The 26,646-nt window shown below is 45.7% G+C and overlaps 1 protein-coding gene and 1 long non-coding RNA gene across 2 annotated transcripts in view; one reads left to right on the top strand and one right to left on the bottom strand.

The window, feature by feature from the left end:
* Positions 1 to 16,905, bottom strand: part of P4ha3 (prolyl 4-hydroxylase subunit alpha 3) — a 33,577-nt gene extending 16,672 nt beyond the window's left edge. The window contains 5 exon segments of the mRNA XM_028877524.2: positions 3,002 to 3,053; positions 6,265 to 6,414; positions 10,017 to 10,240; positions 11,167 to 11,309; positions 16,688 to 16,905. Of these exon segments, the coding sequence (XP_028733357.1) occupies positions 3,002 to 3,053; positions 6,265 to 6,414; positions 10,017 to 10,240; positions 11,167 to 11,309; positions 16,688 to 16,887 (769 nt within the window). The 5' untranslated portion in view covers positions 16,888 to 16,905.
* Positions 1,839 to 4,912, top strand: LOC119086270. Its single transcript, XR_005089518.1, has 2 exons — positions 1,839 to 2,036; positions 4,777 to 4,912. It is a non-coding gene; the product is annotated as an uncharacterized LOC119086270 (long non-coding RNA).
* Positions 16,906 to 26,646: the final 9,741 nt, after the last annotated feature.

A 26,646-nucleotide genomic window follows, 5' to 3' on the forward strand; every position in this document is an offset into this window, starting at 1 on the left:
AGGAATGATCCTTCAGAATTCCTACCAGAGGGCTGAGAGGCAGCTCAGTTGTTAAGAGTGCTTCCTACTCTTTCATGGGACCACAGATCAGTGCCCCTCACCCACATCAGGCAGCTCACAATCACCTGTAAACTCCAGTTCCGGGGCATCTGGAACCCTCTTCTGGACTCCTCTGGCACTCACCCATGCACACTCCCACACACAACACATACACATAATTAAAAACTAAATATAAATATTTTTTTAAAAATCCTACTGGCCTACACAGAGTAGGGCAGTATGGGTCAAAAGAGAGCTAGACTTTGCCCTAGCCACAGTCCCCTGGAAACCCAGGAAACCTGTGCATTGCATGCTTCCTTTTTCTTCCCTCTTTGACTGCAAGATGCCCCATGGTCTGGTGACCTGTGACCTGCTACCTGTGACCTGCTGGCCTCTGTGGATGGATCTCAGAATTGTTCTAATGCTGCCACAGAATCCGAGGAGGCCACTGTGCCTTTAATCGTCGCCAGCACTGCTCCTAGCAAAGGAGGAAGGGAGAGCACACGTGACTACTCTAACAAATGGACAAATGAAGCTTTGGAGAATGGAAATGATGAACCCAAACACCAGTGGAAATACTGCAAAGCCAGAAATGAATCAGGATCTTCCGTGGCCACACCCTTTTTACCCACCAATGGTAGCACACAAGTTGCGTCACTAAGAGATAGAGATTTTAATGGATCAAGCACAAAGAAATAAAAGAATGTTGACTTTAAATTTTTTCCATGTATGGTGTGTGTGTGTGTGTGTGTGTGTGTGTGTGTGTGTGTGTGTGTGTATTCATGTTCTTGCACATTTGTAAATGCACATGGAAGGGTGCACATGCATTGGAGCCCTGATGCTATTGTCAAGACTCATCCTCTGTTGCTCTCCCACCTTCCTTACGGAGGCAGGGCCTCTCAGTTGAACTCAGAGCTGCTGGATTTGGCTAGTTTTGCTAGTGACCTTGTTCTGGAGATCCCTTGTTCCTGCCACTGCCTCTGATGGCTGGAATTACTGGTGAGCCATCGCACATACGCAGCATTTTAGGTGAGTTTCTGTTGATCTGACTCTGCTCCTCACACTTGCAAGGTAAATGCTTTACTAAGAGCGTCACCCCAGCCCCTTAATTTCTTTTATCCTACTAATTACTCTTGTGTTTCCAGGCCACCTGATGACTTCCCTATCCTATTCTTTGTCAAGGTATCAGAAAGGAATAATGTTAGAGCCCTTTCTCGGTGTCCACAGCAGATGGTTCCAGGATCCCTTTAGATACCCAAATCCACAGAGGCTCAAGTCCCGTTTATAAAATTATAGTGTTTGTGGACAGCTTACGCACATCCACCAACATACTTTAAATCATCTCTAGTTTATTTATAATGACTAACATAATGTAAATGCTCTATTATATACAAGTAAGGAGGTAGCTTACACTGCACTGCGTAGGGAATACTGATGAGAGAAAAGGCCATTGTTTCTGACCCAACACAGTGTTTTTCAGGTATTTTTTTATATAAAGTTGATTGAATCCATGGATACAGAACCCAGAGATAGATATGGAGGGCTGAACACACTTGATGGATTCATTTGAAAGCTATGAATAATTGCAGTTTAAAAGTACTCCATAGGGGCTCTTATGTGGGTTCAGTTCCCAGCACCCACATGGTGGCTCCCAACCATCTGTAACTCCAGTTCCAGGGGACATGACACTCTTTCTTCTGGTCTCCATGAGCACCAAGCATGCACATGTGAACAGACATATATGCAGGCAAAATACCCACACACATAAAATGAAATAAAAATTTTAAAAGAAGCCCTCAACCACTTGGTGATAGTAGTGATTTTCCATCTTATTTCAGCAGCTAAATACTTAAAGGAAAATCTAGGCAGCCGTCTACCACCAAGATTTGAAGTCGCAATCTTGAAGCTGAGCTTTGCAGCATCTCCCCTTTTGCTGTTGACACAGGCATTCCCTGAAGGGGCTGAAGCTGGACCGGGCAGGATGCCTGCATAGCCAAGTGAGCGCTGCCGTCCAGGGGAAGAACTGATAGCTCTCAGTAAACAGTCCAAGACGTGAATGGCCCTCTGAATCACTCCCTTCTCACATACACAGTGCACATTGATTTTATTCATTCCCGGGCTTCCTTCCAAAACCTGGCTCTTCAAACCGCCTCTGGAGAACCTGGCTCTGAGCCTGGACTTGTTCCCGTCAAAAGAACAAGTCGGGAAGGGACAGGTTGACATCTTCTAAGCATTTTTCCAACTAACTCATGAATTTCCCCACTTCAATGATCTGTGTATAAATAAAATGAAATCAGAATGATAAAAAGGACAGCAGGGGCCTGGGGAGGTGGTTCACAGAGTGCTTGCTATGAAAGCAAGGGAGCCCAAGTTCAAATCCCCCACTCACCTACAGAGCTGGGCATGGCCACCCACCTGCACTTGGAACCCCAGCTTTGGGGTAGGACAGGCATTGTGGGAGCTTGCTGGTCAGACAGCTTAGACAAAGCAGTGAACTTCATGAAGGTTCAGTGAAAGACCTGATCTTAAAAAAATAAGGTGGAGGGACTGCAGAGATGGCTCAGTGGTTAGGAGCCCTGACTGCTCTCCTAGGGGATCTGGGTTCTAGTCTCAGCACTCACACAGAGGCTCACAACTATCTGTAACTCCAGTTTCAGAGAATCTGCTCTCTTCTGACTTCCCCAGGCACAGGCATGCAAGTGGGGCTCAAGCAGACCGACAAAATACTCACACACATAAAAATACCCATAAAGTAAACATAAAAGTTAAATTTTAAAAAGACATTGAGAAAGGAAGACACCCAGTATCTTTCCCTGGTCTCTGCACGCATGAACATAGGCATGTGTACTGACACACACACACACACACACACACACACACACACACTATACTTCACTTGCAAGAGGAATTAAAGGTTGGGGCAGAGGTGAGATGGGTCAACTTATGTCTTAGTGTCACTTACTGTAGAGAAGGAACTCTCGGGAGAGGCTGAGGGCACATGAAACATTTCCTGCCTTGTTGAAAAAGAAAAGAAAGAAAATGTCAACTGAAATGAGGATATATTCTCTAGTCAAATCACTAAATAGTTTTAAAACCTATAAAATATTCTTACCACAGCAGATAATAATGAAAAAGCAATGGGCTTTCAAGTCTCCTCATTAACAAATACATTATTGTTACCAGGTAGAAAGGTAGAAAGAAAATGCGGGATAAGTTTGATTGGGCTGGTGCATAGCCCAGTGGTGAATTGCTTGCCTAGTATGTGCCTGAGTTTAACCCACAGCACCACCAAAGGAAAAAGGAGGGAGAGAAGAGGAGAAGGAAGAGGAAGAGGGAGGAAGAGGAGGAGGGAAGAAGAGGAGGAGGAGAGATTGAGAGAGAAATTCTAGCAAAAGTACAGTGTAAGAATTAGCTGTCTGGGGCTGGAGAGATGGCTCAGAGGTTAAGAGCACTGACTGCTCCTTCAGAGGTCCTGAGTTCAATTCCCAGCAACCACATGGTGGCTCACAACCATCTGTAATGAGATCTGGTGCACTCTTCTGGCCTGAAGTCATACATGCTGTATACATAATAAATAAATAAATCTTAAAAAACAAACAAACAAAAAAAACCACAAAGAATTAGCTGTCTGTAGCCATCCAGCCTTGGCCTCATCATGGCCAAAGTACGTAAGTCTGAGAAAGAGAATCCCACACAGGCAGGCTTCAGGCTGCCTCTGGGTGCTGCAGAATGATGATTAGCTGACAGGGATGTACAGAAACAGAATTCCTTGAACTTTTAGCATGCTAAAATGTCATTCTAGTGATAAAAGCAATAATACTCACATTGTAAAATATGTGAGGAAGGAGATCTTAAAAAAATCATTCCCCAACCCCAGCCACTTCCAGCACTTTTGACTGTATGTAGTTTTTTTTTATGTAGTCACAATCATATTTTTTCATATCATTAGTTTCCTTCCAATTTTGCATCAGCAATACTTTTTATTATTGCACAGTCTTCATAGAAATCACTTTAATGGCTGCATTTAATTCCACCCAGAAACAACATTCTAGAATGCAGTAGAATAATATTTTAAGGTGTGTTACTTTTGTCTATGCTGCATTTGTTTAACTGTGTGAAGCTGTGTTACTGTGCCTGTCTAAAACACCTAATGGTCTAATAAAGAACTGGCCAATAGCAAGGCAGGAGAAAGGATAGGCGGGGCTGGCAGGCAGAGAGACTATAGAAGGAGAAATCTGGAGAGAGGAGATCAAGGAGAAGCAATCAGAGAAGGAGGAGGATGCCAGGGGCTGGCCCCCAGCAACACAGCAAGCCACGGAGTCAGAGTAAGATTTATGGAAGAGAATGGGAAAAGCCCCGAGGCAAAACGTGGAGGGGGATAATTAGTTAAGAAACTAAGCCAAGCTAAGGCCGGGCATTTACAATTAAGACTAAGCCTCCGTGTGTGTGTGTGTGTGTGTGTGTGTGTGTGTGTGTGTGTGTGTGTGTGTGTGTGATTTATTTGGGAGCTGGGTGGTGGGCCCCTCAAAAAGAGTGAAAAACAAACAACACCACCAGATGACCAATGTTCCAGTGCTGTTGGAAATTTGGGTTGTTCCTCCTTATTTATTACGGCGAATTATTCTGCTCTATACTAACAGGAACAGTTGAATAATCTAGGAATATTCTATACTGCCAGATACCAACTTAAAGTCACAGCTTTTTAAACAAGCATCAATATCACTCTTATCTTTACAGGTAGGGAAACTGAGCCCAGGCAGCTCAAGTCAAGTTGCCACAGAATTTCAACTTTGTGTGACTCCGGGATCTATGGCTTAATGACTGATTTAATTGTTACTAAATTTTTTAATTAAAAACACGTTTTATATGGTAATCAAAGGTCCAGGGTGGAGGGACAGCTCCCAGATTTCCTGGGGAGAAGTGGGAGGCTTTGGTACTTTTACAATCTGAAGTGAGATTCCACAGGGCAAGCAGAGGGGTGGGGGTGAGAAGAGGTAAGGATGATTTCATAGGGTAGGTGGCACTTGAGCTGAGCCTGCCAGATGGACAGAATTTCACCAGACAGATAGGATAAAGGAAAGGAGAAGCCTGTCCCGACTCACAGGGAAATCAATACAGCTAATCACTGGGCACTGTATCTGTAATCCCTTCCTGGGGGTAAACCGCCCGGGTCTGTTTTCTCTGAGCCTCTCCGCTGGTTCGGTTTTCTTGCTCTACTAGAACTCAAGCACTCCCTGCCCTGTGCTAGTCAATCATTTTAACACACAGCAACTGCCCAGGAGAGGTAGGAGCAGGAACCAAGATGGCCATGAAGAGTGGAGACTGGCAGCTGCTCTGAGGAGAAGTCTGTTTTCTCAGCAGCTTGTGGGTTTTGATCAGCCACATGTTCCTTTTTTCTCAGGAAAGCAGAGAGAAAATGTACACATGGGGCTGGGGTGTAGCTCTGTGGCAGAGCACTTGCCTACCCTCACCCTAGGTTCAACTCCTCCTCCCCCAAAATAACAACAGGGAACAGCCTGGACTATTAACTTTGGAACCTCCAGGGAACCTTCTAGATGCCCCCCCCCCGCCCCCGCCCAGCTTATTCTTGAAGACTGTACAATTGGTGAGAATGAGGTTAGTCATACAGAAGGATGGAAGCCGCTATATTTAGGACAAGGGATGTCATGTGTGACGCAGCAGGCGCCAGATCAACAGTACCTAGGAGAGATGGGAGCCACAGGGGATCCTCAGGTTGGTGCAGTGGAGGGAAGATGTCAACCCTGCAGCCAATGGCCACGTGAGAGCCGGATTCAGGGTCAGGCGGGAGAGGGTAATCAAATTTCTCCCTTCATGGCAACACTACGGTATGTTATCAGTGATGAACCACGAGTTAGGGAGAGTACACAGAGTGTCCTCCGTTGGACTGTGGCCCCCATCAAACACCTATGTGCTGCTGCTGGAGCAGGTAAGAGAGAGATGAGGATTGTAAAGTGGTCCATGCATTGGTCTGCACTCTAGACTTAGATTCAGATGTGGCTTCTCAGCCCACCTCTATGAGCTTCCTGGCACTTTAACTTTCTAGAAGCTTGATTTACTTACATTAAATCTATGGTGCTAATAAAATAACAGCCTTGCATTTGGTCCCCCAGGAAGATGAAACAAATCAGAAAGTGATGTAGAACATTGTACTGACTGAGATTAAAAATGAGCTTCATTGCCCCCCCCCACCCGCCACCCCCACACCTGGAAACAGGCAAAGGCCAAGTAATCCAGGGCGTCTTCCAGACTGGCCTCATCCTCTGTCTTCCACTCTCCGTAAGACCTTCGGAAGAGACTGACGGCTTCCTCCAGCCATGGGATGGCATGGTAGTAATCCCCCATGTCATAGGCCACCTGCGGGGAACACAAGCCACCACGGCTTTAGTCCACAGACAGAGAAAAGACATCATCTGATTATTCAGAGTAGGAGGCCTCTGGACCCCAGAAGGCTAGCTTTACTTTCAAATCCATTTTGATTCAGTTTAATACCTATTATCTAATAATACTATAAGGCATTGTGCTGATGGAGAGAAGACAGGCTTCTTGCATTGAGGAGTTTATGATCTAGGAGACAGAGAGATGAATTCAAGTATATACATCATGGGGCAAAATGGTGCCAGGGCTTTAAGGACAATGCGTAATGCACTGTGGAGGCTAGAGAAGGAAGAGACTTGGGGTCTCAGCAGGTTTACAGAGTGGCATCTGAGACAGACCTTTCTCGAAGAAGGAGTTCAAAGAGCAGAGGTTGTGGGGAAGTGCCTTTGAAGATGACAGGGTGGCAAGATCAGTATTCTGTTCCCATAATTCCCTGGGGTCTGGCTTGAAGAGAAACAAAGTGAGCACGGAGAGTGTGCACCTAGCTTGCTGCAGTCTTGAATGTGTTCTTAGAAGGATATTGCTGGAAGCTCTGTGAGGAACAAAATCCATCGAATTTACTCAGTCCTTCCTGGGTACTATGCTTGTGGTACTTCTCATCCTTAAAGTACTGAATCAACAAAGGCTTGTGAACAGACCAATCACTACAGCACAACACGTCCAACCCTGTAATGATGGCAGACGCTGGGAATGCTGTGGTGGCTGAGCAGGTCATTTCTGATTAAATGCTGGAGGGAAGGGCAACATGGCAGCCTGTACCAGACATAGCTCCCATCTCCCACCAGCTCACAGTTAAGTAGAACACCAGACCTTTGGGGAGAATTTCCTGGAAGTCAGTATTGAAGCAACATGGAATTACAAAGTCACTGAGTTGGAATAACTCTCACAAAATGATCTCACTGAGGTGTAACTGCCAGTCAGGGCAGGATCTAGAGATGCTGCCAATCAGCAGCAAAATAATAGAGCAGTTCCCATCTCAGGTCTGCCTTCAGCCTGTGTGTTGTCTTGCTCGTCCTTTACACATTTCTTATTTGTAAAAAAGGTTGAACTGAATAATAATAATAACCTAAACTTTTTTCTGTTAAATTTACTGTGTGTGTTGTATGTATATGTACGTGTGTGTGGTATGCATGGTGTGTGTATTTATATCTCTGTGTGTGACGTATGTACGTGTAGTGTGTGTATTTGGATGTGTGTGGTTTGTATATATGGTATGTGTAGTATCTACATGTGTATGTGTGGTGTGTGTATATATATGGGGTGTATATGTGGTATATGTGTATGTGGTATGTATGTATGTGGGGGCAGTGTATGTATGGGGTCTGTAGTACATATATATGTATGTGTGGTGTGTGTGTATATGTGGTATGTGCATGTAGTATGTATATGTGTATGTGTGATGTGTGTGGTATATATGTTATATGTTACATGTGTGTATTTGTATGTGTATATATATATATATGTGTGTGTGTGTGTTGTATATGTATGTATGTGATGCTAGAGATTGAACCCAGAGTTTCATGCATGCTAAGGAGCTGTATCCTAGTCCTAACCATTTAGCTGATATTTTCATGGGGAATTTCAGGTTCTAGCAATATGGTGGATAGACATAACTAGAATTCTTTCAAACATAAATATTTAGACATTTTAAATAAAATACAAAAAGCATGAGGTTACATGTTTTCAAAGAAAAAATTTTAAATGCCAGGTGGTAGAAACAAAAATTTAGCTGAAAACTTAAGCAGTGAGCACATTAGCAGAAGCTTACGCTGTGTAGGACGTGGAAGACTGAGGCCAGACTGGGTTACAGTGTGAGACAAAAAGAAAAATGAGCAACAAGGACAAGCAGCCACAGGACACAGCAAGAATGCTAATATCTGCCTTCCTCACAGTAGCTCAAACAGGAAGTAGTGTGAGCATCTATCAGCAGGAGACTTAATAAACAGTTTGATATATTCACACAATAGATCAATAAACATGAACTACTGGGCTGGAAAGATAGCTCAGCAGTTAAGAACAATGGCTTGCAGAGGACTTGGGTTGAATTACCATTACTCATATGGAGACTCGTAACTCCAGTTCCAGGAGATCTGATGCCCTCTTCTGACCTCTGAAGGCACCAGGTCTGCACGTGATGCACAGACATACATGTGAGCAAGACACTCATACACTTAAATCATCTTTTAAAATGAACTACATGCATTCTATAGTGCAGCTGCAGAATCAGAAGCCAACCTCAGAAGATAACGTCCTGATTGTTGGAGGACACTGGTAACCTGGGTAGCGGTAAGGCGGTAGGAGCGAGTGGGAAAAACTTGTAAATAAATATAGCCAAATTTGAAAATGTATTTCATCTCATTACAGCTATAACTGCTTTTGATGTGTTCTATGTACCGCCCTTACATTTGAAATGCATTGTCTTTCAAATAAATACAGAAATGAAGATTTCCAGCAGGACTTTCAGGGCTTATGGTTTTCAATACATGGTTGAGAGGCTTCAGGAGCATTTACTGTACTGTGCACCCAGCTGCTTGAACTAGGCATGCGCACTGACTGGACCCTGGTTCTGCTCAGGACCACAGAGAGAGAAACAGAAGCAGAGAGGCTCGCTGCGTGTAGATCTGGGAGGCAGATTCCCCAAGCTTGAAACCAGGACCCATGAAGCCCACTAGTAGATCTGCTAATGAACTTGGGTAGGGGCAGGCAGGAAAAAACAACACTTTCCTGCAGTAAGCATCCTCAAAAGGGGAAAAAATAATTCACCCCATGCCTTTTGAAGGCAAAGACCGGCAAAGAGGATATTATAAAACAGCTCAGCATGACCAAAACTTAGCTAAATCTCCAAGGGAGATTCCTGAGGTCTATTTCCTCAAGTAACAACGTGCACAGCCTCAGTTATTGTTTTACACTAACTTACCTCAGTATTTCTAAATACTGGGGGAACATTGCAAAGGACTCCAGAGCATCTCGGGAGGCCGTTTCTGTGATCTTACCGTCACGTCACCATCTGGAAAACCCTCTTCACCCATCCCTCTGCTTTCCACCCACTGATTCATATACTGGCAGTGTCTATAGTTACCACGGATAAAAAGAAAAAGATGATTTTCACCTAGTTGTCATGTGTGAAGGATGTAGCTCAGTTAGTCGAGTGCTTGGCTGGCATGCATGAGACCCTGGTTTGATCCCAGCACTGCAGAAACTGGACATGGTGTGACCCCAGCGCTGGAGCGGTAGAGGCAGGAAGACCCTGGCAAGCTTAACATCAGTCTGGGATACACTGTACCCTTTTGGAAATAAAGAAATGCTACTTATGTTCAAGAACGTCCTAATATCTGATGACTTCACTTTCCCATGGCAAGAGCATGGAGTTTAGAGCTAAAAGATGAGGCTCAAATTTGGTTCTGCTACTTTACATTATGCAGTCCTCGTGATCTACTGTGTCTGAACCTTGGTTTCCTACTCTGAAAACGGAAACAATATCAAATGCCAAGGTTTACCACAAGCACAGGGAATGCATAAAGAGTGGGACACAGTTCATCCATAAGAAACCAGAACTGAGCAGTTGGCCCTCTGCATGTCACCTTGCCTACTTGGAAGCAGTCATCCGCTGTGAGGGAGAAGAGCTGCCTGGGACTGTACAGGTCAGTGATGGAGGAGCCCGTGACCCTCTGGAAGACACCCTGGGCCAGGCCCTTCACGTTGAGCATGTACACATCCTGCAGCCGCATCAGGGCCCTCGCTGCTCCCTCGAGGTCCTCAAAGACGGGAAGGTCTTGTTCTACCTTCTCATAACCATCCTTCAGAGCTGTAAAAGTAGTAAAACTGTAACCCAGCCTCCAAACACAGGCAATGGGCATTTATTCCATCTGATCACCTGCTCAAAGAGCCCCCAGCAGTAAGCTCAGTTCCCAACACGAAGTCGATTCTTTTTTGTTAAAGATGTGTGTGTGTGTGTGTGTGTGTGTGTGTGTGTGTGTGTGTGTGTGTGTATGTGTGTGTATGCATGCATGCAGGTGACCACAGAGGCCAGAAGAGCATATCCCCTGGAGCTGGTGTTACAGGTAGTTGTGAGCTGTTGGGATGTAGACACTGGAATCTGAATTGGGTCCTCTTGGAAGAGCGGCAAATGCTCTTAACCACTGAGGCATCTCTCCAGCCCTCCAGAGTGGATTCTTAAAATGACTCTCTGAATGAAAGATATTCAGAATAATGACATGGAGGGATTAAAATGAAATAAAATGCACAGCTTCATCCTACTCTATGTCTCGTCTCTAGAAGTATTGCCCTTTAGCGAGGCAACTCTTCTTAACTGCCCCAAGCTAACATACTTCTTATAGTGCAAGGTAGAATGAATTAGGAAAATGACTTGTTACAGATCAAGATATGTGATTCTCATTTTCAAGTTTAAAAGCTTGAAATAGAAACTACTATAAGGCCACAACTTTCTACACATAAATAAATATATAAACACATACCCAACTGGGTAGATACATACTTCTCCACTTGATTGTAGTGGAGATCAAGTGAGGTAATAGATGGGAAGGCATTTTCTAATCTAAAATCATAAGCCTATCAGCAAGGGGACCAACTCTATAGACTTTAAAGGCCTGAGAGCCCCAGCAATTCCTACCCACTCTGTTACTTCTCATTGTCACCAAACAGAATCTCTGTCCTTACATTGAGTCAGGAGTTAGAAGCGTCTCCCATATTTCACCGCCCTCCCCCCATTACCTCGGATGTTCTCAGTGGCCTCCAGACTATGCACCACATTCCTCCAGCCAGACTGCAAACGTTTGATGAGAGCAAAGGCAAGTAGAGGGTTTACCACCGGGATTGTCGGGTCCTCATGCAAAGAAAGCACCTGGTCATAAAATCTGAAAGAAATGACAGAGACAGAGAGCTCACCTCTTGACACGACTGTCACACCCCAGGAAGGCTGGCATGAGAACAGCCAACACTGAGAGCTGGGTTCAGTAGTACCTGCTGTAATCCTCACTTATTTAAACCAAAACGAGGCTGCACTGTTAGTAAATAGCAAAGCCAGCACCAAAACCAAAGCCATTCCATTCAGAAGGCTGGGTTCTGGGTTGATTTTGCCACAGTTCCCTTGGGAATGAACAAGAGGGAAGAAGAGTGGGTTTTGAGCTAAAAGGGACCAATGGTACAAATATGCAAAAGCCTGACATATAATTACTCATTCAGTGAGTTAATATACATCCATCACTTTCTGGATGTCGGACTCCATGCTCAGTACTGGTATTCAAAGTAAAGATGGGGCCCACTGCACATTAAGTTCATGGACCAAAAGGAGCTTGTTCTCATCACTTTACACCTGTATTCATTACTTTTCCATTGTTGCAATAAAATACCATGACCAAGGGAACTTACTAAATAAAGCATTTAATTGGGCTTACAGTTTCAGAGGGTTAGAGTCCATGGTGGCAGAGCAATGCCATGGCAGCAGGACAGCTGAGAGCTCACATCTTGATCCACAAGCTTGAGGTGGAGACAGAGCACACTGGGAACAGTGAGAGACTTTGGAAACCTCAAAGCCTGTCCCCAGTGACACACCTCCTCAAATAAGGCCACACCTCCTAATCCTTTCCAAACAGTTCCACCAACTAGGGACAAAGTATTCATATTTATGAATGTATGGGGGCCATTCTCATTCAAATCACCATAGTTTTTCTAAGTTCAATACTTTTTGTGCGTATATGTGTGGTCCTGGGGACTTAACCTAGGGTCCTGTGCATGAGGCAAGTACTTTACCCCTGCATTACAGCTTTCTCATTAGTGAGAAAGGGTCTCACTAAGTTGCCTGGATGACCATGAACTCACTTGGTAGCCCATGGAGGCCTTGAACTTGTGATCTTCCCAACTTAGCCTCCCAAGTTACAGGCCTGTGACATCAGACTCAGCTTCAATACACGTCTCTATGAAATGATGAATGAAATACATTCTTCTAGAAGCCAGGAGCCAAACCTTGAATAAGACAGTGAGATGGGTCCCAGTGACTCAAAGTCCAGTGAGTGAGCTAGACACAATTATGCCATAGATGCAGTACTAGACTGGATAACAAGACCAGAAGAGAGCATGGGGTGGTCAGTTTGACCAAGGCGAGAGACAGTGGAATTGCTAGGACTTGTTTACATAAATGAGTTCGTGAGAGAGTGGGGAAGACTATTCAGAAACGGAAGCAACCGAAGCAAAAACGCTAAGAATGGAGTCACAACAGATGAGAAGAATTTAAGCCACCACAGTGGCCATGGGGAGGAGAGCGGGATGGATCCAAGGGGGCAAATTCAGGAATCAGTATAGAAACTGGTGGCAATCAGCAGGAACAGAGAGTTAGGCTGTTCCGTTCTTCCAACTCGGCGACATTATCAGAAAAGGCTAAAAGTGGTGGGACCTGGAGTGATCATCCTTCCAATTAATTTCTTCCTGGGTGGTCTACAAGAGTGTTCATATAGGCAAAAGATGCCGATCCCTTTCCTGCTACACTGTGGTTGCTCCATGTCTAACACGCTGGTGGGATTTTTATTATTGAAATTTATTGATCTTGTTGAGTAGGGCAGGCTTACAGGCACCTCTTATCTCTAAGAGCTTTTTCTCCTTACTCCAAATTAATTTCAAAATCAATATAACAACCACAAGCAGAAGTAGAATGCATGAATGTGTACAAGAGCTCACTAGACACTGGGCCTTTGGGGGAAAGTGGAGGATTTTGCCGATGGAATGGTGTGAGAAAGGAGAAGGGAGGAAGTGACAGAGGAAGGTCATTGCTCGGATGCAGTGTAACCTGAGGATTTCCAAAGAGTGAGGCTCTCAGCTGAGAAAGGAAGCCTGAAACAGACACAACTCGCCCCGAAGCTTCCAAGAAGTCAAATGTTCAATATAAACTAAGGAACGAGACTCTAGGCCTGGATGACCCAAGCAGGACACAGAAGCCTGTCAAGTCCCATGGTGTCTCAGGTTCCAAAGACGGGGCTGCTTGTGAGCTGCGCCTCGGGTTCCAAATCCAAACCAGCCTGCAGGGTGTCGGGATTGTTTTCCTGCCCATGCCTTCCTGCTTGGGCTCCATATGGAACTACTTAGTGAACTGCTAGACAGAAAAAAACACACAAGTGTGGGCCTGAGCCAAGTCCAGCCTGAAAAGTAAAGTGTCCAGGAACAATTGAGGCTGAGCACAGAGTGATTTTTACAAGACAGTTGGACAGGGAGGAGCTGGGAGGAGGTCTAAGACTAATTCTGCCCCAGCCACCGACCAACTCTCTGCCCTGGAGGCAGAAAAGCTGCTGTACTCTAGAAGATCTCTTTGGGTCCTTTCCTTTACATTCCGCTGTTTCTTCCCATCACCTTTCCCATAGTGGAATACACAGAGTCCCTGTTAGGGCAAGGGCAGATGTTTAACAGGCATCCAAACTAACAGAGGCACAAAGGGGTGACGATGATTCCAAGTTCGTCATCATATCAAAGTGCTGTCTACACCTTGCCTTCCTTGCATCCCACGTCACATTCTGATTTGTTTTAGACCAGGGCTTTGCCTTTTACTGAAGCACATTAAGTAATTCAGTGGTCAGAAATGATGTTTTTTTTCTTCCACACAGGAAAGAAAGGGAGGAAAATCTATAGACTGATATCCGAGGCTGGCTAGGAATGCAAAACTTGGCTGTACGCCCAGCCTCTGAGCAAATAGCTCCCTTCCAGAGACCGAGTTACGGGACACTGAAGGCAAACCTCGGGCTTTCCTAAATGGCCTCTTAAAGCTGCTGAGAGTGGAAAATCAGATCCCTTCCTTCAAGAATCCGCACATAAAATTTGCAACCCAATCCCTGCAATAAGCTTCCTGGGTAAGTTATTCAACCGCAATACATGGGCTATGTCAATTCAATATGTTTCTCCTTTGAAATTGAGAAGTGGCTTTGTCCTCCTTCTCCTGAGACACTCGGAATGCTTCATTCCGGGTCCAGAAGTAATCTCACTCTTCACTCTTTGTAGTTTTTAAACGATAGCAACACAAATATGCCAGAGATAGGCTACACACACATGCCGACTAGTGTGGGACGGAGACTCTCCCCAGCACACCTTAGTGCCTTAGTGGGTCGGGGTAACTTCAGCGGCCAAAGCCACCTCATTTCCTGATTTGGAAGTTCAACGAATATAAGCGCAGGGCCTTAGAAATACCATTTCAACTTATACAAGATCATTAGCACGAGACTGTAGAAAAATGAGCTGAACCCGCTTAAATCCTCATTTTAACAGCGAACATTTTGCTGGGGCTTTAGAGTATGACTAGGACAGAATCATTGCTGCTGCTGCTGCTGCTGCTGCTTCTCCTTCTCCTTCCTCTTTTTGAGACAGGGTGTCTCTGTGTAGCTTTGGACCCTGTCCTGGAACTCGCTCTGTAGACCAGGCTGGCCTTGAACACACAGAGATCCTCCTGCCTCTGCCTCCCGAGTGCTGGTATTAAAGGCGTGCGCTATCACCCCCTGCTCCTCAGTCGGTCTTAAACAGCCATAAGAAGTTAACTTTTGTCCAGCAATTTACTACACACTAAACACAATGATATAGAACTTTACCTGGAACTCAACTGTTCCAAGAACCATGTGGGGATAAGCGCTACTTAAAAAACCATTGTCTAGATTAGGAAACCAAAGCTGAAGCTGTACCCAGGACAGAGTCGAGAATTCAAACAGAGGTCTGTTGAGCTGCTGATCTAGACTCTGAGCTGCTCTGCACTCCAGCCACTGACAAAACCCAACGTAGTTGTGGGGCGCTGTTTGGGTCCTGACAGATCGGACAAGGCAAGTGGGGGTGGGCATCAGAAGGAACGGCGTGGACACTGGAGATTAGTCACAATGACCCTCTCTTTAGTGCAGACAGGTCTCTTTTATTAGCTTTTCCTAAACGTGCGTCCTGTTCATAGAACGCTCTTTCCTAGTGTAAGAATGTGACCTGGCGTTTTTGACAAACCAATTTGGATAACGCAACCCGGACAAATGCTTGTTCACACACAAGTCATCAGTTCCCACCAATGGCTGTTTGAAGGGCGGGCTGCAGGATTAAGCCAACTCTTACGACACTGACTGTCCTTAATGACCATTTCTTATAAACATTTGTGTGAGTGGCCCAGGGAGGGTTCGGGTGTTGGCATGGGGATGAATTTGAAGTTTAAAGCTAAAGCTAGAAATCAAATGATTTGCTTGTGCTCTGTCTAGACAGGCTGTAAGACCCATTGGATCATGTGGAAACAACTGCTTCTTATAGTCTGGGGGCTTCTCAGTGTCCGAAGCAAAGAAGGCACAAAACATGTGACGTCATGTACAAACATTCCACTTTGGTTTTGACACTCAATGTCCTATGTCCTACATCTTTTTTGGGTTGTGGGGTGGGTGGGTTTTGAGATGGGGTTTCTCTGTGTAGTCCTGGCTGTCCTGTCACTCACTCTGTAGACCAGGCTGAGCTCAGACTCAGAGATCTGCCTGCCTCTGCTTCCTGACTGTTGGGATTAAAGGTTGTGCCACCCCACCCCACCCCAGCATGCCCCACATCTTACCACAGTTTACTCCCAGCGTTTAGCACTATTTTACTGACTGCATAGAAAACAATGTTGGCTGTGCATTTGTGCAGCCTACCCTCAGTATTGCCTGGCATGAAATGGCTTTTCACCTTGTTAGAATCAGATATTTTCACACACCCATGACCTCTCAGCTACTACTTACATTCAGAGAGCTTTTACCTGTGGGAAGAGAAAGAAGAGCCTAAATGGTCACCTCACCGTCCTATTGTGTCCATGGTAAGGTGACAAGAAGCCTGGGGTCACTCACAGCCTCAGCCTTTGTGAGATTCAACTGGATTCCATAATCACCATGCTACATATACTTTTTTCACAGTGTACCAACTTGGATATGTTAGAGTTGGGGGGGGGGGCACACCCCAGCGTGTGCCTGTGCGTGTGTTGGTGGGGGAAGAGGGAGAGGAAGGGGGGGGGAGACAGAAACAGAGAGACACACACAGAGAGAAACAGAGAGAGAGAGAGAGAGAGAGAGAGAGAGAGAGAGAGAGAGAGAGAGAGAGAGAGAGAGAGAGCTCTCCTTCTACAAGATATGACATAGCCCTCCCCATTCCCCCAACTGTCTCAGGCTCCCCAACACCGTGACAGTGGGTCTGGAGGTCACATGGGGAGGGGGGGCCTGACCCCGCGGAGCCTGGGGCCGCCCACCCGCCAGGGCTCCCTCGCCGCCATCCTCACCTGGTCAGGTCGCGCAGCCGCGCCTCCTCCCCGCGCAGGTAGCGCCTCAGTGTCCCCAGCAGCCTGCGCTCGGGCGCCAGGGCGCGCGCCACGCTGGTCAGCGCTGAGAAGGTGTCCCCCCGTGCCGTGCCCGCCGCGGGCTCCCCGGCCCCGAGCGCCAGCAGCGCCAGCAGCGCCGCCAGCCGCGGCCCTCGGCCCATCGCGGGGTCGCGCGTCCCTCCACGCTCCGGCCAGCCCGCCCGTCCGCCCTCCCGCCCGCCCGCTGCCCGCCCCGGCCAGCCCCGCCGTCGCAGCCCGCCCGCCCGCCCCGGCCAGCCCGTCCGCCCTCCCGCCTGCCCGCCCGTCGGTCTGCCCGCCGGCCCGCCCGCTCGCCGCCCGCCCTCTAGCCTCCCCCCCGCCAGCCTCGCTGCCCTCCCTCGGCCGCCGCCCGCCCCTCCACCGCCAACAGCACACTGATGCCATCATGCCTGTCACGCCTGGGGACACCGAGGCAGAGAGGGTGTGCAGTGAATTCTCCAGTTACGGCCCTGCTGCGCCATCAAATACCTCGTGGGACGAGGGCGAACGCCACAAAACCCACTGGATCATGACGGGAACTCCACAGGGGACAGAGAGAGCATGGTGACAGAAGCACGGTGGCAGGAGGGGAGGGGAACGCTTCACAGAGGACAGGGGCTTGGACTCACAGAAGCTGAAACCCCGGGAGCGAGTCACTACACAGTCACACACAAGTGCAGTCATTACGTTCTACCAGGCTGCTTGTGTCTTTGACCCTGCCAGGCAATGTTCACTCACTCATTCATAGAAGTGTTCAGTAACATCTGTGCTACAGTAAGTGCAGCCCCCCACTCACAAGGGGAGATGGAAATGTAAACCACTACAAAAACACGTTATGGGTAAACACAGGCAATGGGTGAGGACACTGAGGAGGGGACCCACCTGGCATGCGTTGACAGGGAGAGGGCTTCACGAAGCTAATGTGTGTAGTTCTAACAGGATCTTGACTTTAGGTCATCCTGGATTATCCTGGTGGTCTCTATATTTTAAAGGATTGCCAAGATCCTTTAACAACAACAACAACAAAAAGGCAAAGAAAGATACAGGCCAATAAAAGCAAAGTTAGACATATTTGAAGATGCTATGTAGCTAATTTCGAAAATGGATAAATGGTCTGTGAGTAAAGGATTGTAGGAAGCTTCTAGAAGGTTACAAGGTTAGAGGACAGATGTTTCCCAGTCTGCAGAAGGAACAGGTACCTGCTGACATCTTCATTTTATTTGTTATGGTGGAATCTGAAATGTACCCCTGTGGGTTCATTCTCTTGGCTACTTGGTTGAAAGAGAGCTGTGGATCTTTGGCATTGACATAGTCCACCAGGGTAGGCCTTCAGGGGTATAGCCAGGCTTCACTTCCGGCCTGAGCCATCAGATCCTTGTCTGCTGGGTGATGTGCACACCCGCCACATGTTCTAGCCACCACCATGGAGCAGGTCCCGTCACCATACCTTCCTCTTCCTGATGGGCCTCGTGTCTCCCTTACATTGATTCTGTCAGATATTGGTCACAATGATGAAAAATCACCTAACACATCACTTCAGACTCCTGCATTCTGAGACAGTGGGATAACAAATTTGAGTTGTTATAAACCAAGAGTTTGTTTATTAGAGTTTGTGATCATTTGTTCAAGCAATGGGAACCTGTGCCTGGTGAGCTGGCTCAGCAGTTAAGAGTGTGTACTGCTCTTGTGGAAGACCTGAGTTTGGTTTCCAGGACCCACAGCAATGTCAGGCGGCTCACAACCACTGTAACTTCAGCTCCAGGGGATCCGACTAAGATGACTGTCTAGCTTTGTTTTTTTCTTAATATGGTGTGTTATATAAATTGATTATTGTAGGTTAGACCAACTTTGCATGCTAAGATAAATCCTCTTTGGTCATGACGCACATTCTTGTTGACTTGTTGCTGGATTTTGTTTGGTAATATTTTGTTGTAGATTTTTTTAAAATATCTGTATTATAAGAGAAGTTAGTCTATAGTTTTCTCATATTATTGTCTGGTCTTCATACTAGTGTAATACTAGTTTCAGAGAATACACTGCAAAGTGTTCCATCCTTTCCTACATTTTTAGAGGAGTTTGTAAAGGATTGAAATTTGTTCTTGGAGTATTTGGAAGAATTCACCATTAAAATCAATTAATTCTAAGATTTGAGAAATTTTTTGATTTTTGATTCAATTCTGATAGCAATTGTTTTAGAGCAAGTTGGATGGCAATTCTCTTAATCTTATTTTACCTGAGAATGTTTTATTTCTGAGGTTTATCTTCATTGCCTATAAAATTTCATGTTAATATTTCTTTTCTTTCAGCACTAACATTTTCTGTCCTCTGTGAAAACCTACAGCTATTTCAATTGTTCTCTTATAAGTAACACATCGTTTTCTCTAGTTGGTTCCAAAGTGTTTTCTCTGTCGTATTTTCTTTGCTTTTATTTTCCAGCAGTTTAATGAATGGGCATAGATTTGAAGTTAGCCTGTTTAGAGGTCACTCAATTCCGTATTTCTGTAAGTTGTTCCTTTTGTCAAATTTGGGAACGAGTACTACATTATTTCTTGGTTTCTGAATTTTCTTGACATGAATTTGATGTTTTCTACCAGGTTTTTGAGGCTCAAATCATTTTTTTAAAAAAGATTTTTCCTCTCCTTCATCTTACATAATTTCTATGAGTCAATGTTTAAGTCCACTGTCTCCTCCTTCCAATTGTCTACTGTTTAATCCAGGGCAATATAGCATACAAAGAGTAAAGAAAATCTCAATTAGCATGAACAGGCAATAAAAATAAAACCAAAACAAGAAAGGCAACTGATAAGTGTTGATGAAGACAAACCCCAAATGTTGAAGGTATTGGAAACAGAACATTAGACAATGCTCTAGTCTGCTCTCGGTTCTAGCATGTCCACTTGGTTCCTCCTCAGGTCATGTCATTATCTTTCTCACCTTTTCACTCACTTCAAGAATGCTCACTCTTTTTGCTTTGTAGAGCACTGTCTAACATTCTGTTTCCAATACCTTCAACATTTGGGTTTGTCTTCATCAACATTTATCAGTTGCCTTTTTGGTTTTGATTTTATTCTTATTGCCTGTTCATGCTAATTGAGATTTTCTTTACTCTTTGTATGCTAGGTCATCCTGGATTAAACACTAGACAATTGGAATTTTATGTCCTAAATGTCTTGCTCTTCTTTCTGTTTGGCATGCCATTGGTCTGATTCAAGTCAGATGTGCTGACTTGTCTTTGTGGCTGTGGCAGCAATGGTAGTTCAGCTGCAATGACATTCAGATGCATCCAAGCTGTGTACACAACTGGCCAGTTTGGGATGTGGACAGTAGTCTACCCTATGTCTCAGTACTCAAGTTATGCTGTGCTCTTAAGCATCACATCCGTAACCCTACAGCTTAACAGTGGGCCCCGAAATACAGAACGTCACTCTTGAGGCCTTCCCCACTGTGACCTGATAGTTGCCTTTGAGCTCACCACCACCACCACCACCACCACCACCCACCACCACCTCCACCACCACCTCCCACCACCACCACCACCACCACCACCACCACCTCCCCACCACCACCACCCCACCACCACCACCACCACCATCCACCACCACCACCACCTCCACCACCACCACCACCACCACCACCACCAACCTCCACCACCACCACCACCACCCCACCACCACCACCACCACCCCCACCACCACCACCACCTCCACCACCACCACCACCACCTCCACCACCACCACCACCACCACCACCACCACCACCACCACCACCTCCACCACCACCTCCACCACCACCTCCACCACCACCACCACCACCACCTTTTGGTTCTCTGGCCAGAAACCTGGGTCTTCAGTTAATCCACCATGCCATTTATTTCTCAGAACTGGATATATCCTGGGCCAAGTATTAGGAGTCCAAAGTCCTCAAATACCCCTGCTTCATGCATTTTGTCCAGGTTTTTACTAGCTGCACACAGTGGACAAGACAGAGTAAACTACATGCCTCATGTTCCCCGTAAGAACTTCCTAAAGGAAAGGAATTCATTTTAATTCCTTTATTAGGAAAGATTTTTTTGGAGTCATTCTAAGTCACATCCGAAACCCCAGATCAACTATAGTCAAAGCAAACTAAACTAAAGTATGCTATAAGTGCAAGCTTTATGTGGTGTTGGAATAGGTATTTTTTTGCTGGGCCTCATGGTACACACCTCATATTACAGCAATTGGGAGGTAGGAACAGAGGATCAGTTTAAAGCAGTCTTGGCTACACAAGCCAGTCTGATCCACATGAAATCCTATCTTTAAAAAGTAAAAAAGGTATTTTTCAAGCACAGATAAGTTCCAAGTCCTATTGGTATTCAGCAAGCTAGTAGGGTTTCTTGTTTGGACTTTATTTTGTGGAGCTGTATTATTAGGCCATCCCTATTTCTGAAGGTCATAAAGTGAACAGTGTTTTTAGTTTTGAGAAAATGTTACTATAGTTAGGCTTTTTAGGGAAAAAAAGAGGAAAAATTGAGATAGAAACAAAAGGATCAAGATTTTCAAGAGTCTGAAGGCAGGCAAAGGGAGCTGCATCTTCAAAGGCAGCCAGCCATCCCCTGAGCTCATCTTGCGCCCCTCCCCCTCCCTCCCGCCCAGTGTGTTGCCTTTTGGTCTTGTCATTTCTGGATCCTGCCAAGCTCTTTCCTGACTCATGGGTAATTTCTGACTACCTCCTTTCCATCCTTTGAGTCATCTCCTCAGGGACATTTTGTCTGCAGGCTAAGTTAAAGTCCCTATATTACTCAAAACACATCCTATATTTTCCATTAGAAGAATTTATCGCAATCATAAATTTCCTATTTGTGTGAGAAATAGCTGTCTGCCACTACCAGGTCACAAGCTTCGGGGAGGCAGGACTGTGCCTAAGGGAGTACCTAACAGGAATCAGCATGCCCTCAAAAGGAAAGAACAGAGAAGGAAAGCCATTCAGGACGGTGCCGTCCATCTCTCTTCATGGAAGGCTCACTACCCCAGTCTTCTGCCACACCTTTTGTGATACTTACCTCCATTTTTGACAACAAATCCACGAAGCATGTATTAGTCAACTGTCTCGATGCTGCAACACCATTCCCGACAAAGGCAACTAAGGGAGGGCTTGGCTTACAGTTTCAGGGGAAGCATACAGTCCATCATGGCCAGTCTATCAGACCTTCTCTGAGGCCACCCTCACGTGCTCGCCTCACTGTCTTTTTTTTATTTAGCTCTGGTACCACCCAGAGTTAAGATGGGTCTTCCTGACTCATTTAACCTAATCTAGATAATCCCTTATAGATATATGAGTTTTGTTTCCATGGTGACTCTAGATTCTCCATTACAGGGCTGCAGAGATAGCTCAGCCCTTAAGAGGACTTGTAGCTCCTGCAGAGGACCTGGGTTTGATTTCTAGCACCCACAGGGCAGCTCACAACCAATACGTAACCCCAGTTCCCGAGGATCTATGCCCCTTTCTGGCCTCCGTGGGTACCAGGCACTCGTGGTGGTGTACATACATATATGTAGGCAAAGCATTCATACACATAAAATTTAAAAAAATAATAAAGTTAAATTTTAAATTGTGGATCATTAAATATGTAGTACATTTTGCACTTGAGAACATTGTGAGAGGAAGGGGCTCAGCTGCAGGAAAATAAAGCCTGAACATGGACAGTCTGTGAGGCTTGTTCTTTCTATTGCATCATTTATTTCATGTGTATGGGTGTTTTGCTTGCATGTATGTCCATAGGTACCTGGTACCCTTGGAGGCCAGAAGACAGATCCTCTGGAAATGGAGTTAGATTGTAATCTGCTATATGGGTGTGGCAATTGATCCCAGATCCTCTGAAAGAGTAGCTGGTACCGTACCTCTGGCCCCAGACTTTATTAGTGTGTATGGGTGTTTTGCCTGCATGTATGTATGTGCACTACATGCATAGCCAGTGCCCACAGAGGCCAGAAGAGGGTTCAGATCCCTTGCAACTGGAGTTACAGGTGATTGTGAGCCACCATGTGGGTGCTGGGAATTGCATCTAGGTCAGCTGGAAAAGCAGCCTGATAACTGCTGAACCAGCTTTCCAGATCCCACTTCTTTATGTCGCTCATCAGTTCATGGTTTAGCCTCTCTTCTATAGCTAAGGAGAGTTTCTGGGAACTGATCTCAACTCACATCTCTCTTCTCTACATTAAAAAAGGAAACACAATCTCTATCCTGCTCCTAGAGATCAACATGGCCAAGTCAGTTCACCTTGTGAAAGTTCTTAAGATTCCAAGTGAAGAACTGCTACAGGGGGAAGTGGATGCTGTGAGGGTGAACTCAGTCTACAGGAGGAAGTGGATGCTGTCAGGGTGAAGTCAATCCACAGGAGGAAGTGGATGCTGTGAGGGTGAAGTCGGTTCACAGGAGGAAGTGGATGCTGTGAGGGTGAACTCAGTCTACAGGAGGAAGTGGATGCTGTGAGGGTGAACTCAGTCTACAGGAGGAAGTGGATGCTGTGAGGGTGAACTCAGTCTACAGGAGGAAGTGGATGGGGGGGGGGGAGGGGTGCGGGGGTGGACAGGGGGGGGGGGGGGGGGGGGGGGGGGGGTGGGGGGAGGGGGTGCGGGTGAAGTCATCACAGGAGGAAGTGGATGCTGTGAGGGTGAAGTCGGTTCACAGGAGGAAGTGGATGCTGTGAGGGTGAACTCAGTCTACAGGAGGAAGTGGATGCTGTCAGGGTGAAGTCAATCCACAGGAGGAAGTGGATGGGAGGGGAAGTCGGTCTACAGGAGAGGTGGATGCTGTGAGGGTGAAGTCGGTCTACAGGAGGAAGTGGATGCTGTGAGGGTGAAGTCAATCCACAGGAGGAAGTGGATGCTGTGAGGGTGAAGTCGGTTCACAGGAGGAAGTGGATGCTGTGAGGGTGAACTCAGTCTACAGGAGGAAGTGGATGCTGTCAGGGTGAAGTCAATCCACAGGAGGAAGTGGATGCTGTGAGGGTGAAGTCGGTCTACAGGAGAGGTGGATGCTATCAGGGTGAACTCAATCTTTTGGGCTTGCAGGAGGCTCAGATACAGCTCTCCCCAAAACCTGAACAGTCAGTTTATGAAAACATAATATGGAACAACAATCAATAGATCTCAAGTCCTATTTCCTTTCAAAGTAGTCAGGGTCTTTCAAAAGAGCAGAGACATTCTCACATCGCCCCCTAGTGGGACTTAGAAGCCAGCACACACCCACCATCCTTGGTAAGTATTTGCTAATATTGACTTAGCAAAAAAGATTAATTTCGTTTTGTACAGCCAGACTTCCAAGTCCTTCACATCCGCATCTGAAGCTTTAATGGAGTACTGGAAACACCGAAGAAAGTGATGGATATATCTGAAGTAAAAACATTTACATCTTTTTTTTTTATATTTGACACGGAGTCTCACTTTATAGCCCAGAGTGCCCTGAACTCATGACAATCCTCCTACATTATCCTCCTAAATGTTGGGATTATAAGCATGAGCTACCATACCTGAGACCACATATTTTAAAATATATGTGAAATAGTTCAATTTGATTCATAATACTCAAAGATAAATACTCTATCATCTATCTATCTATCTATCTATCTATCTATCTATCTATCTATCTATCACCTATGTCATATAAGTGTAAAAATCTGGAAGTGAAAAATGCCCACCTTGAGGGTGGTCTCATAGCACATATGGTAGTTTGTAAAAGTAGCCATGATCTCCATTCCTCCCCAATATCCATGTGCTTTATTGTGTGACTTGACTTTGTGTCCACACCTTTAAGAGGTTGGGGCTAGGGCTGGAGAGAGGGTTCAGTGATGAAGAGTACTTACTGTAATTTCAGAGGACCTGGGTTCCTGGCACCCCCACTGCAGCTCACAACCAGCAACTCCAGTTCCAGGGTATCTAATGCCATCTTCTGGCTTCTGTGGGCACTGAATCCCTGTGGCACACACTCACACAAGCTCACACAGACAGATACAACTAAATAAATTTCACAGAATTAAAAGAGAAGGGTACATTCTATGTGGTTCCATTTATATAAGCTAGTGAATCTACAGTGGCCCCAAACAGGTCAGTGGTTGTTTGAGGATATGTGTCAAAGCAGTGATGGGAGCAGAGAGTGAGATGTCATGAGGGGTACAGAATACACTGGGGTGGCAGCTGGTTTGCTATCTTATGAGTGTGGTGTCATTGTCCTACACACAATGACAAAAATATCAGTTTACAGGGCTGGAGAGACGGCTCAGCAGTTGAGAGCACTAGCTGCTCTTCCAAAGGTCCTGAGTTCAATTCCCAGCACCCACATGGTGGCTCACAACCATCCATGAGTTCTGATGCCCTCTTCTGGCCTGCAGGCATGCATGCAGGCAGAACACTGTGTACACGATAAATGAATATTTTAAAATGTATCAGTTACAGGCTTGGGGAAATGGATCAGTCAGTTAGGTGTCTGCCACACAAGCATGAGGATCAGCATTGGAGAGAGAGGGTAGAGCCTGGTGGATCCCTGCAGCTCACTGGCCAGCCAGTCCAACTAAACAGACAAGCTTTCAGGTTCAGTGAGAGACCCAATGTCAATCTTTGACCACACATACAGACATGCAATGAGCAACCATACCCACCCATGCACAGGACACACTAGTAAGTACACACACCACATCATATACACACAAGACACAACACACAAAATGTACCAAATTAGGTCTAATATATGAAATTTATATACTAACAATTATATCACATTAAAACTTCAAAAATAACTTTTAAAAAAGTGGAGTCTATTTCCTTTTCCCTTGTATCTGGGAAGGGCTTATGACTCTTCTTGGCCAATACTTTGCAAGAAGCATAGGTACCAATTCTGAACACAGGCCTCTAGAGGCTCTGCCTACTCTGGTGTGTCTTCAGACCATGCACCCATGTGCATAAGAATAGGCCGAGGTTAGCCTGTTGCAATAGGAGAGCATGTGGGGCAGAGCTGAAGCCATCCTAAATTAACCGAAATTAAACTGCCAAACTGACCTGACAGATAAAGGAACTTAGCCAGGACCTGAAGAACCACCCACCTGACCTTGGTTAAAACTGCCTATCCATACAACTGTAAGAAATAGCTATTTTAAGCCACCAAAGTTTTCAGGTGTTTAAGAGTGGACTCAATCAGCCAGGCGGTGGTGGCCCATGCCTTTGATCCCAGCACTGGGGACACAGAGGCAGGGAGATCTGAGTCCGAGGCCAGCCTGGTCTACAGAGCGAGTTCCAGGACAGCCAAGGCTACAGAGTGAAATCCTGTCTCAAAAAACTAAAGTTGACTGAATCAGAAATTGGTGCCTGAAAGCAAAATGCTGCCTTTAACAAAACCCTAAAATTCAAGGCATTGTGATCAGGAACATTGGAGAAATGGCAAGCAGTGAAGTTTGGAAGCATGAGGAAATTTCAAGAGGCCAGAGAGATGGGAAACTGTTGATACAATAGGTAAACCTGTTGCCTGTGGTGACTTGGAAGTTGGGAGAAAGGCATTTTAAAGACTCCGTCTGACTAAGCTCTCTAGATAGAATGTCAAGTGTCAATGGATACTCCTGGTTGTACATAACAACTTCATAAGAGGAGTCGGCAAACACTAGACTGAAGAAAGACTGTTTGCAAAAAGAATTCAGAAGAGTAGCGGGGTGGGGGGAGGTTTACAGGGGACAGACAGGATTTACTAGGTTAAAAAATAAAAGTTGGGCTGGACAGATGGCTGAGGTTGAGTGCTTGTTGTACTAGTATAAGGTCCTGAATTTGAATCCACAGCACACATGTAAAAAGCTGTATGGTGATATTTTATTTGTACTGAAATGTGATTTTAATTGTATGTTAATAAAGTTGCCCGGGGGTCAGAGCTATTAGAACCAT

This window comes from Peromyscus leucopus, chromosome 1 (assembly GCF_004664715.2).
Source record: "Peromyscus leucopus breed LL Stock chromosome 1, UCI_PerLeu_2.1, whole genome shotgun sequence".
In the NCBI taxonomy this organism is placed as follows: Eukaryota; Metazoa; Chordata; class Mammalia; order Rodentia; family Cricetidae; genus Peromyscus; species Peromyscus leucopus.